Source organism: Colobus angolensis, unplaced genomic scaffold (genome assembly GCF_000951035.1).
Source record: "Colobus angolensis palliatus isolate OR3802 unplaced genomic scaffold, Cang.pa_1.0 Scaffold645, whole genome shotgun sequence".
NCBI classification, from domain to species: domain Eukaryota; kingdom Metazoa; phylum Chordata; class Mammalia; order Primates; family Cercopithecidae; genus Colobus; species Colobus angolensis.
The window spans coordinates 330,303-343,198 of record NW_012120099.1 but is presented as its reverse complement, the minus strand read 5'-3'; the positions used below and the strand labels follow the sequence as shown (position 1 = coordinate 343,198).

Sequence of the window (12,896 nt, the reverse complement as noted above, 5' to 3'; positions counted from 1 at the left end):
GTGTGGTGTTAAACATGGGGAGGGGTGTAGTGTTAAACACAGGAGGCGTGTGGTATTAAACATGGGGGAGGGGTGTGGTGTTAAACATGGGGGAGCAGTGTGCTGTTAAACATGGGGGAGCGGTGTGCTGTTAAACACGGGGAGGTGTATGCTGTTAAACATGAGGGAGGGGTGTGGTGTTAAATACGGGGACGGGTGTGGTGTTAAACACGGGAGGGGTGTGGTATTAAACATGGGGAGGGGTGTGGTGTTAAACATGGGGGAGCAGTGTGCTGTTAAACACGGGGAGGTGTGTGCTGTTAAACATGAAGGAGGGGTGTGGTGTTAAACATGGAGGGGTGTGGTGTTAAACATGGGGGAGCAGTGTGCTGTTAAACACGGGGAGGGGTGTGGTGTCAAACATGAAGGAGGGGTGTGGTGTTAAACATGGGGGAGGGGTGTGGTGTTAAACATGGGGAGGGGTGTGGTGTCAAACATGGGGGAGGGATGTGGTGTTAAACATGGGGGAAGGGTGTGATGTTAAACATCGGGGTGTGATGTTAAACATGGTGGGGTGTGATGTTAAACATGGGGAGGGGTGTGGTGTTAACATGGGGGGGTGTGATGTTAAATATGGGGAGGGTTGTGATGTTAAACATGGGGAGGGGTATGGTGCTAAATATGGGGAGGGGTGTGATGTTAAATATGGCATCCAGAAAATTTTGGCAAACTTAAAACACACATTGTCTCGGTTATTCCCCTAAGGGACAGGAAAACTGATCTAACTATCTATCTCATCTATCTATTATCTATGTATCATCTATCTGTCTGTCTGTCCATCCATCCATCCATCCATCCATCCTTCATTTCTTTCCAGTTGTTACTGGGAAGGACAAGAGGAACACATGTGTACAAACATCATGAGATATTTTCTCCCTGAGTGTCAACTGTCATTTCTCAGATCCCAAAAAATGACCTCACCAGCTGAAGAGCAACATTCCTCTCCACTCCCTCAGGTCTTCTCAAGGTTTCCAAGATTCTTCACAAATTTCCTCCCCAGAAACATCAAAACACCACACAGGCAGACAGGAACATTCCCTGAGTGTTTTCTTTGTTTGTTTGTTTGTTTTTGGCTTCCATTTAAACTAGTCATCAGATTTAAAAAAAAAAAAAAAAAAAAGCCAAAGTGCTTTAGCAGAAATATTTCCCATAAAGCTGTGTTAATAGAGAAATTTTTTTAAAAAGTATCTTATGTAGACACAGCTAACCCTGGCCTTCCTGAGAGTTGACCACAGCTGTCCCTCCTCCAGAGTCGGTGCCCCAGGTGTGTGTGTGGCTGTGGGGAGCGGGGAGGCAGGGGCGCGGTAGGGGCAGGACTGAAACATTCTCCCTTTCTGGCAGCAGGCAGGCAGGCCCGCAGGCCCCGGAATCCTGCCAGGTGTCTGCATTCTTCGAGGGAATTCCAGAGCATGAAGAAAGTTTAGAGAATGCATCCAAATGTCATACCACACAGGTGTTCTCCACACCACACTTTACAGCAGACGTCAGTCTGAAAGCCCCTCCACAGCCTTGCCTTGCCCGCCACACAGATGGGGGCATCGAAGTGTGAGTCAGGCCCCACTGATCCCAGGAGCTGGTGCCAGAAGCACAGGGCCCAGACTGAAAGCGCTGGGAGGGCCCCTCCTTTCAAAACTATGTCCCCGCTGGCTGCTCTGGGCACAGAAATTCTACTGTCAACCACGCATTCCTCTCGGGTGAAGCTTCGAGGCTTCCCTGGCTCCTCCAAGTAGAGCAAATTTCAGCTGGAGGAACCTTTGGAGGATGCCCTGCTGCAGGCCTGGATGCCACACAGCTGAAGAGGCAGGCAGCCCACAACAGGGGGTACCCAGCCAGCCCATATGCCCGTCCACAGGCCCTGCTCCTGGGGAAGTCAGCTCTAGGAGCTTCCAGGGGACTGCAAAAGTTGGTTCACTTAGTTCTTGCCCTGGACAATCTAAAGAGGTTAATTTCCCTTATAAGTTTCCAATCTATCCTAATCTTCCTCCTCCTTCCACTCCAGATCATGGTACTGTTAGCTGTGCAATAAGCATAGTTTATATCAAAAAAAGGGATTGTGCAAACAAGTTAAGGCACCACCAGACAAGACCCTCCATGGAGTCAGCTGTAGACCGCCAGGCCGCCCAGCCGCCACCTTGCTCCTGCATTCCTCAAGGACTTTTCTCCTGTATCATAGCCACCCTCTCCCATATCCTTCAGTCCTTTCTTGGTGATTTCAAGATCCATGAAGATGGATCTGAGTTTCATGACCTGCTCTCCTCCTGGCCTCTCCCTCTCCCCCACACACTCCCATGCTCACACCCAGCCCTCTCCTGACCCATGACTGCATTCCTCCACCTCTGATTTCAAACACCCCACTCCTGGACACATGCCACACTCCCACCATCTTTCTAGCTCAGTCTCTCTGCTACCAGGATTACAACATTTCTTTGGGTGGCCTCCAATCCACTGACCCTACCACCTGTCAGCCTCCATCACCACCTCAGGTACCCACTCCCATCCTGACCTGCTTCAGCATCCAGGTGACTCACCATCATCACTCCCGTGCCTCCCTCACCCCTCTCTCCTCCACTGTACTCCCTGGAGAAACCTCCATCCTGGTTAAAGTCATCTTTGTAACTCTGCCTCTGCACCTTCGTGGCTGCAAGTAGCTGGAGAGAAACCACAGCTGTGCTGCAGGAGTTATTTTAGATGCGTGGCCGCATGCCTGCAACTCCCTCCTGTGATTGTGGATGAACCGCTGAGGGCTGGGATAGGCCAGGGCTCCAGCAACCCCTGACTTGCCCCTGGATTGAACACACAGGTCAATGCTCCTATTTTGACCTTATTTCCCCAAATACCACCACATATCTCTCCCCTTTACAGCTAAACTCCTCAAAACAGTTGTACTATTCGGCTAGTCTCCAGGCTATCTCCTTCTGTTCCTTGAGCTGGCCACAGGCAAGCTTCTGCCTTCACCACTCAGCCAAAACTCCCCCGACAGGCTCCCCCCTGCTCAGTCAGCCATTCTCAGTCCCTCTTACCCGGCCTGGCAGCAGCCTGCAAGGCAGTCTCCCCATCCCACTCCCTCGACGCCCCTCCTGGGCTCCAGCACTCCGCGTGGCCTGGTTCCCTCCTGCCTCACTGGTCTCTTAGCTCACTTCTCCTCACATCCTTTCTTCCTCATGTGGGGCCACTCCAGGGCTCAGGCCTCGCACCTCCCGATGACACAGTCCCCATTATCCCTGTGACTTGTCTCCGCAGCGCTCCCTCCCTCACCCTCTGCTCCAGCACCCTGGCCTGCTGGCTGGGCCTGGACTCTTCTTCCAGCCCAGGCCTGGCACGGGCTGCTCCTTCTGCCCGGATGTTCCTCTCCAGATATCTCCACTACTCACCCCTCCCTCCCCTCCATGCCAGCTTCCCTGACTACCCTACTTAAAACTGCAAGCCCCTCCTGCTCCTCCTCACTCCCCATTCCATTTTCCAGCTTTACTTTTCTCCATCGCAATGCTCACCCACGACTAGAATACACGTTCCATGAGGGCAGGGCTTTGTTGCTCAATCCTAGATATGAGTCCTAGAATAGTGCCTGGCACAGAACAGAAGCTTGTTAAACACTCGTGGATTGAATAACAAACAAATTATAGGCTTACATTACTTGTGATTTTAGAACCTCAAGGACACTAAAGAAAGCATCACATCTATTTTTTTCTCCCTCAGGGCTATTTTCTGTCCCCTGCTTCCCAGTGGGAACAGGGCATGGGATTACTGTGGCTTCAGTGTTTCCCAGAGTGACTCCTGGTCTGAGTTCCAGGAAAGCCAAAAGTTTGTTCTGGCTTCTAAAAAGCTAGGGGTCCCACCCAAAAAGTGAGCCTGGTAGTTGGACTCAGCCTTCTCCCAAAGCAGGGTGCACCCAGGTAGCTCCTCTTCTGATTGCCCCGGGAGTCCCGGGCTTGGAGATGGGATAACATGTACAAGAGGTGGATCCCCGGAACCCTGACTCCAGAGAGAGGGGACTGTCCTGTACATGCTTGTGCAGGCAGCACTGACTCTCCGCAGCTTTTGTACTTCTTACCATCTGACCTTCCAACATTCCGAGGCAACAGCATAATCCCCATTTGCCAGATAAGAAAACTCAGCCCCACAGATATTGAGGGTTCTGCCCAAGGTCACACAGGCAGCTACAAGCCAATCTGGAACCAGCTCTTGAACAAAAATCTGCTGAGGATTTGTGGTGTTAGGCAAAGATACGCTTGATAGGGTCCCTATCCTGAATGTATTCATACTTTATTTGGGAGAAGCCAAGACTTTCAAATCTCAGCCCACGATCTTTCAGATGAGTCCATCTCCCCTCCAAGGTTAGGGATGCCACAGACTGAGGCAGGAGGGGGCAGGACCAACCCAGAACACTGGTTAGATTGCCTCATATGTCTAAGTATGTCTGGCATACAGAGCCCTGGTTGAGAAGCCCACAAGAGTCATTCCTCTGGCTGCCAACAACTGCTTGTATTTGAAATCAGAGAAAATATCCACAAGTTATAGTTCTTTGTTGGTGTGCATTACGGAGAAGCAAAACCTCCAGACCTTTTCTAGAACATAAGCTTATTGAGGACAGGGAACAGCGTACAGCACATAGTAGGTACTCAAGAGACGTGTGTTCAAAGACTTGTGGGCCTGGCTGGGCCCCAAAGCCTCAGTGGATAGGGAGGAGTGGAGGTGGGTCAGAGGGTCTGCGTGCACAGCCAGGGCACCTCCTGCCTGGATCCCAAAGACCACCTGCCGGATTCTGGGTGCTCTGCCGGGTGGGACCATTCGTACCTTGGCAGTCTAGTGTCAAGCAACTGGATGCTGCCCAGATTTAGGGATCCCTGCGTCATCCCCTCTGAATTTGCCAAGCTCCCCTAACCCCAGGCCAGCACTCACCTGGGAGATGTGGGACTGGGTCCTCTCGCTCTCGCCATCACCCTCCGTCTTGTCAGCCAGCAGTCCCTGCACCTGGTACTCCAGCACGTAGCTGTCGATGAAGCGCTCCAGCTCCTCGATCTCCTGGGAGCGGCTGCTCCCCGCCTCCGAGGAGGCTGACGCTGCAGAGGAGTTTTCCATCCTGCCAGCTCAGGGGCCTGGGCCGGGACTGGTGGGAAAGAAGACAGAGAACTCCGTGAGATGCTGCTGGAGGAGACGACGATGCCCACACCTGGGAAACACCCTCTGCTCCTGGAAGCATCTTCTTATCCATCATGGCGTTCTGTTCTTCCAACAACCTTGAGAAGTCAGTGGGGGGCTGGCTTGCTCTCAGCATAAATGATGTGCTGTAATTCCCACTGTGTGGGGCAGGAGACAGGCCCAGGGAATGCAGGTCACTTGTCTGACTGGCCAGCACAGGCACTGTGCAGTGTCAGAGTTAGTGTCTACCTAAGCCTTAATCGCTGGGAAAGGCAGAAGATGAACTCGGCCTACAGGCCAAGCCTCACTTCCTGCCTCAGATTTAACAGAATCTACCACAAAGCAGGATGAAATAAACCACAGAACCAAGATTGAGGGTGCACAATGGGGCCCAAGAGACCAACCTCTGAGGGGCTCAGGTCCTCCAAGAAAATGCCTACTTATGAGGAGACTTTCTTTTTGGTCACCCGACTGTCCCCTAAATTAGTTGAAGCCTATGGGCTATAACTTACAAGCAGGATTTTGCAGCCTTGCTCTGGTGCAGCTACTGGAACACACCTATGATGAGTCTGCAGGAACGTGACTGGTTTTCACTGGTAGAACGAGAAAGGCTTGCTGCACTGTCCATGCTGATATGGCCTAGCCACAGACACTGCCTGGTCACCCTTACAGGGCCATGACTAATGCCATTAGCCCTCTGGCCCTCTCTCTAGGGCAGCGTGGCATAGATGACCAGCTGTTGCTGGAACACTAGCTAAAGTCCACCAACAGAACTGCAATCTCTGGAGCTGACGTGCTCAACCCAGCCCTGCAGGGGCCCAGGTCTGCTGGGACCTCCCCACCACTGCCCTCTCCACTCCCCTCTCCCTTGCTTTCCCCAGAAGCTCACACGTGACCCACCTGGGAGTGAGGAAAGCTAGAACCTTTCTCACCTCCAGGCCAAGGATCCTTTCCTTCCTGATAGGCTCCAGGCTAGATGGGAAGGGGCTTTAAAACTTGTCTTGTGCCTCTTTTATTATCTGGAGACCTGTGATCTCCATGGAAGATCCCCATCTGCCAGAGAAAACAGTCTGCACATGCTTTTATTATCATAAATAGTAGCACAGCCTTCTACCAAACCACTACCACACAAAAGCACAGAGAAGGCCTGAATCCTGCACACACAGGGCTCTGAAGTCACATAGAGCAGCGTGAATGCTGCTGCCAGTAATAAAGGCGAGGTGCTAGCAGGTTTAATGGAGCATTTGAATTTCAAAACCTTGAACCTGAGAACTTCTTTGGAACACAGTTATTTGCCAATAATCTAGGGTTTGTTGAGTGTTTAAACTGCAGTGAGTCCAAAGCAGGGCAAGAAATGGTGTGCTGGGTTCCAGAAATGCTGCTGAGAACATGAATGTTGACTCCCCAACACCCTCACTGCCTTCTCCAAGGGTGAGGGAACGGAGAGGAAGAACTTCCCAGGGGAAGGAGAACTGCCCCACACACATCTTCTGCTGCTTTCCCAGTTCGTTTTTAGGCTTTTGGCTGCTGCAAGGGGCTCAGCCTCCCTTGGACCCCAGGCCTGCTGCAGGGTGCTCTGAGGTGCTGCAGGGCCTTGCTCTGGGCCTCTGAGCTCAGCGGTCTTGGAGCTGGGTCTGTCCACCCATCCTAGAGGGAGGAATCAGAGGATTGGAGGTTTCAGGCCCAGGTGGTGCCCTTCTCAGAATGAGGAAACCAGATGTGGAGGCAGGGGTGGCAGCAGGTCTGCAGAGAGTCAGCTGTGATTGGGATATGCACATTTGGTGGCAAGGGCTACAGGCAGGGGCATGGGGGACGCTGTCCATTGCCTCTTCCTCCACCTGCCACTCAAAGCCTACAGGTCCTTACACCTCCCCATAGCACCAGCACCCACCTTACCCCTCCTGCTGCACGGCTGCCCACGCCTAAGATATCCCCTGGCTACTCTGCTCCTTGTCCTGGCCATATGGTAGGTGTGGTAGACAGAATTCTAAGACAGTCTTGGGTGTACACCCTCTCCCAGTTACTCGCCAGGAGTCTAGATACTCTTGGGAAGGGATTTTGCAGACACAATTAAATCCCAAATTAGTTGACTTTAAGATAAGGAGACTATTCAGGAGGGCCTGACCCAAGCACCTGAGCCCATTAAATCTGGGACTAGAGCTCAGAGACAGCAGAAGCCAGAGATCCAAAGCATGAGAAAGACTCAATGCACTGTCGCTGGCTTGAAGGAGGAGGGACACATGGTAAGGCACGTGGGCGGCCTCTAGTAGTTGAGAGCAATCCCTGGTCAACAACTGGCAAGGAAGTGGGCACCTCATTCTACATCTGCAATGAAGTAAATTCACCCGAGAACCAATGAGCTTGGAAGCAGACTTTTCCTCCAGAGCCTCCAGCCAAGAATTCAACTTGGCTAACAACTTGACTTCAGACTCATGAGATGCTGTGCCAGACTTCTGACTTACAGAACTGTGAGATAATGAATGGTATTGTTTTATGCTGCTATTTGTAGTAATCTTTTAGGAAGCAATAGAAAATGAATACAGGATGCTCTTTCCTGCCTCTGTGCTTTTGCTCACACTGAACCCGTCACCTGGAAGCATTTTCTCCTTCCCTCCACCTGCCAAACCTAGAGGTTCTTATACGCACAGAAGACCAGAGCATTGCCTTGGTTTCACGGCAGGCTACTAAGCAAGATTCACCCAGGGTTGGCTATGGGTATGAATACTGCAATTTCTGCTAACAGTAGGAATGACGAGTGTCTGCTGTGCCTTTATCATGCCCCAAACACATCAGTACTTGATCTGCCTCCACTCACTTCACCTTCACAGCAACCCTATGGGATCAGCATAATTATGCTACTTAGAAGAGAAAATGGAGATTCAGAGAGATTAAGTAACTTGCCCAAGTTCACACAGGAGAGCTCCAGGTCTGCACGACTATGCCTATACCCCACTGCCTTCTCTCCATCCCCCTTCCTGGTGGCCTGCTGAGTCCCTCAGGCCACCTCCAAGCTCCCCAGTCTATACTGACTCTCCAGTGAGCAGTGAATTCTTCAAGTGCTGCGCATGTGCTTATTCCCCAGCTGGGCACAGGTTCCGGAGAGTTGGCCCCATGCAGGCTCCGTGCCTGGCCCTGGGCAGCTGGCCTCCACTGGATGGGAATTACACTGCTGATGTCCAGAGAAGGCTGAAAAGGAGTCGCCTGCAGAAGTCAATACGCAAGGCCACGCCCATTATTCCTTGAAGACTTCAGATCTTATCAAGGGCTTCCTGGCACACCTAACAGGTGCAGTCAGAAAACTGGGTTTTGCAGGAACTCTACACGGCGCCGTTTTCAGGAGGATAGAGTGCTGGGCTCTGCCTGCAGATGCAGCCTCTGGCCGGCTCTGCAGGGCTCTCCCAAACATGCCCGAGTGTCTCAGGGCTGTGTCAGGGTCCCGTGAGGGAGCCTGGGCACGGTCATCACCCCAAACCCATAATAGTTGCTAAGAAAGGGGACAGGACTGAGACCCATCCCAAACCTGCAGCCTTTTGGTGCCCCAAGGAAGGAAGAGGACACGCTCTGCAGGTGCCTCTTGTGTCCTCACGTCCTCTCGGCCATTCTTCCTACTCTAGTGTTTGCTGCCCAGCCAGATTCATGTGGGGTAGCCCAGCGGCACCTCACCTCAGCTGCCCCGGGGCCTCCTGCCCAGGCCTCCTCTGCAGTCAGGAGATGCCTGCAGGAAGCCCCTGGCCCCTGGCCCCTGCAACCTGGAAGTATGAGGAGCTAGTGCCGCATGCAGCTGCCCTCAGTGGGACAAATACTCCCCTCTTCAGTGTCTCAGACAATTCCAGGCATGCTCCACGTGGTCCCTCAGCAACTCCAAGTGGGGTGAGCCCCGGTTACCCACAATGGCCGCTAGATCCCTAGCCCCCCTTACTTGCCGGTCCTCCCCTCCTTTTCACTCTCTCCCAGGGATTTCAGCTCCTCCAGAAACTCTCATTTTCCAGGGTGAACAGGAGAATACATCACTTCCCTGTTCCACAGTGGAGCCCAGCGAGGGAGTGGGGAGGCCCCCAGTTCAGAAAAGCGGGGAACATGCAAAGCAGAAAATTCCTGAGCTTCACCTCAGTCACAAGAGACGAAGAAGGAGCAGAGAGAGGGAGAGAGCGTGGCCCTCCTCTGCCCGTCCACCTCCACAGCTCTTAGCCTGGAAGTACAGCCAGGTGCTAAGGCCCTGAATTTTTTATTACGGTCAAATATATGCAACATAAAACAGCATTCTGGTGAGTGCAGTGGCTCATGCCTGTAATCCTGGCCCTTTGGGAGGCTGAGACGGGAGGATCATCTGAAGCCAGGAATTTGAGACCAGCCTAGGCAACATAGCAAGATCTTGTCTTTGCAAAAAAATTTTTAAAAATTAGCTGAGCATGGTCACACACACCTGTAGTCCCAGCTACTCAGGAGGCTAAGGCGGGAGGATTGCTTGAGCCTAGGAGTTTGAGGTTACAGTGAGCTATAATCGTGTTGCTGCACTCCAGCCTGGGTGACAGAATGAGTTTCTGTCTGAAAGCAAAAACAAAATGAAACAACAACAACAACAAAACAAACAAACAAACAAAAAACCAACCAAACCAAACAAAACAAACAAATCAAAACCTTATAATCTTAACCATTTTTGAGTACATAATTCAGTGGCTTTAAGCACATTCATAATGTTATGAGCCATCATCACTATCTATTTCCAGAACTTTTTTATCAACCCAAACAGAAACTCTGTGCCTACTAAACAAATAACTCTTCCTCACCCTTCTCTCTAACCCCTGGTAACCACTGTCCTACCTTCTCTCTATGAATCTGCCTATTCTAGGTACCTCCTATAAGAGGAATCATGCAATATTCGTCCTTTTATGACTGATTTATTTCACTTAGCATAACACTTTCAAGGTTTATCCACATTGTAACATGAATCAGAATTTCATGCCCTTTCATGGCTGAATAAGACATCATATCACAACAGTACACTGTATATCTAGACCACATTTTATTTATCCATTCATCCGTCGATGGACATTTGGGTTGTTTGCACCTTTTGCTGTTGTGAATAATGCTGCTTTGAACATGAGTGTACAAGGATCCATCTGAGTCCCTGTTTATTCTTTGGGGTATCCACCTAGAAAAGTTCCAACACATTTTTAAGGCAAGAAGACTGTGAAGGAATAGGGTAGAGCTTTCTCTGGCTGGTGGAGACACAGGGCAAGGGAAGGTCTCTTCCAGGCTTGTTTTGCTGCCTTCCTGCCTGAGCTTTGGGGGTTTCAGCCCAGCTCAGTGTCTCATTCCCAGTAGGATCCAGATGGGAGGTCCCCAAACAGCTGGGCTGCAGGCTAAGCTGAGAGAGTCAGCCAGGAATTTATGTTTTAAGGATCAGTGAAAGTGAAGAAAGGACAGAACCAGAGGAAGAAGGAAAAGGAAAAGAGGGAAGGTAGAAGAACACAAAAGACATGCCTCTCCCCTCCTCTCCCGGCTCTGCTCTGATTCCCTGCCAGGTGATAGATGAGGAGGAACTAAAAGGCAAGCAGCAGGAGTAGGAAAAATGCTGAGGCCGCACTTTGCTGTAAAGGGCACCATAGGGGGCGGGCAGCCCTGAGCCTACAGCTGGAGGGGAGGGCCAGTGTGGGCACGGCTTTCTGGAGGACACAGAGGGCCCAAGCTGCAGCAGGACCCGCCCCGGAGCTCCTTCGCCTGTGTTTCTCAGAGAGGACTGAGGGCCACCGAGCTTGGCCACATCTGTGTCTGTCTGGGGAAAAGGATGCGTGCAGGCTCTCTTCCTGGGGCTGCATCTCTTTTGAAAGACCTCATCCAGCCTAGGCCGCCAGCCCAGGGACTCCCCACCTCCTGCTGCAGCCAATCACAGTCTGTGCTTGTCACCACAGCCCAGTAAGCCTGGATATTTTTAAGGACAAAAATGAAAATCACTCATGTTTTTGACAAAAAGTTGCCTCTCTCCACACTGGTGTCCCCTCCCCACCCTAGACCCAAATAAACTCCCCTTTCCCTTCCTCCCCTTCCTCCCCATTCCTTGCTGCTCTCAGCCCAGCACTCTGTAGCTTCCTTAGGAAACTAGTGCTCTGGAAGGGGTTTCTGTGAACACCGTGGGGCAGCCTGAGATGATATGGTGCCAGTTTCTCCCTCTAATTCCTGGCCATGTCTGACTTTGAGTCTGACCTTCATAGGCTGGAGGTCTGGAGGAAAAGGTAAGGCTGACATTGGAGAGCACCCACAGGCCAGAGACAATCAGCGGAGCCATCCCAGCCCTCTCAGTATCCTTTCCTGCCCACCCAGTGACAAATGGCATTAGCAGCTATCAATTTAGCCAATCCTTTTAAGAACAGCCAGGCATTAGGGGCATTACCTCCTCCTCCAATCCTCAGGGATGAGTTCAGTGACCTGCAAACCAGATGAGATGCATCTGCTCCAGGGCCTACCAGCACTTCTCAGGGAATCCATCATTTGAGGCCTGCATGGAGGCAGCACTGCACCCCACACTTCATCAGGCTCTTTCCTCTCTACCCCCAGCACCCAACTCACTACAGCAGCACACCCTTGTGACACCCCACCAAGGAAGCCCAGGAAGACCCCAATTTCTGCTTCCTGGCTCATCTTTTGGCTTTTGGCTCCTGCAAGTGGTCCAGCCTCCTGTGGATCCCAGGCCCAGTGCAGGGGCCCAGGTGGTGCTGCAGAGGGCTTCCTTGGTGATCCTAAGATCAGCAGCCAGGGGGCACGCCCAAGATGGCCGAACAGGAACAGCTCCAGCCTCCAGCTCCCGGCATGAGCGACACAGAAGATGGGTGATTTCTGCATTTTTAACTGAGGTACCGGGTTCATCTCACTGGGGTATGTCAGACAGTTGGTGCTGGTCCGTGGGTGCAGCCCGACCAGTGAGAACTGAAGCAGGGCGAGGCTTTGCCTCACCTGGGAAGCACAAGGGGGAAGGGAATTCCTTTCCCTAGCCAAAGGAAATTGAGACACACAACACCTAGAAAATCGGGTAACTCCCACCCTAATACTGCGCTTTACCAAGGGTCTTAGCAAACGGCACACCAGGAGATTATATCCCACACCTGGCCCAGAGTGTCCCACACCCACGGAGCCTCCCTCATTGCTAGCACAGCAGTCTGAGATCTAACTGCAAGGCGGCAGCGAAGCTCGGGGAGGGGCATCTGCCATTGCTGAGGCCTAAGTAGGTAAATGAAGCTGCTGGGAAGCTGGAATTGGGTGGAGCCTACCGCAACTCAAGGAGGCCTGCCTGCCTCTGTAGACTCCACCTCTGGGGACAGGGCATAGCTAAACAAAAAGCAGCAGAAACCTCTCCAGATGTAAATGTCCCTGTCTGACAGCTTTGAAGAGAGCAGTGGTTCTCCCAGCATGGAGGCTGAGATCTGAGAACAGACAGACTGCCTGCTCAAGTGGGTCCCTGACCCCTGAGCAGCCTAACTGGGAGACATCCCCCACTAGGTACAGACCGACACCTCACACTTCACACGGCTGGGTACACCCATGAGACAAAGCTTCCAGAGCAAGAATCAGACAGCAACACTTGCTGTTCAGCAATATTCTATCTTCCGCAGCCTCCGCTGCTGATATCCTGGCAAACAGGGTCTGGAGTGGACCTCAAGCAAACTCCAACAGACCTGCAGCTGAGGGTACTGACTGTTAGAAGGAAAACTAACAAACAGAAA

General features: G+C 51.9%; 1 protein-coding gene across 1 annotated transcript in view; it reads right to left on the bottom strand.

Moving 5' to 3' along the window:
- The window catches only part of CTIF (CBP80/20-dependent translation initiation factor), a 331,498-nt gene that overhangs the window by 239,266 nt on the left and 79,336 nt on the right, over nucleotides 1-12,896 (bottom strand). The window contains exon 2 of the mRNA XM_011964142.1: nucleotides 4,939-5,146. Within this exon, the coding sequence (XP_011819532.1) occupies nucleotides 4,939-5,118 (180 nt within the window). The 5' untranslated portion in view covers nucleotides 5,119-5,146. The remainder of the gene's footprint in view (nucleotides 1-4,938; nucleotides 5,147-12,896) is intronic.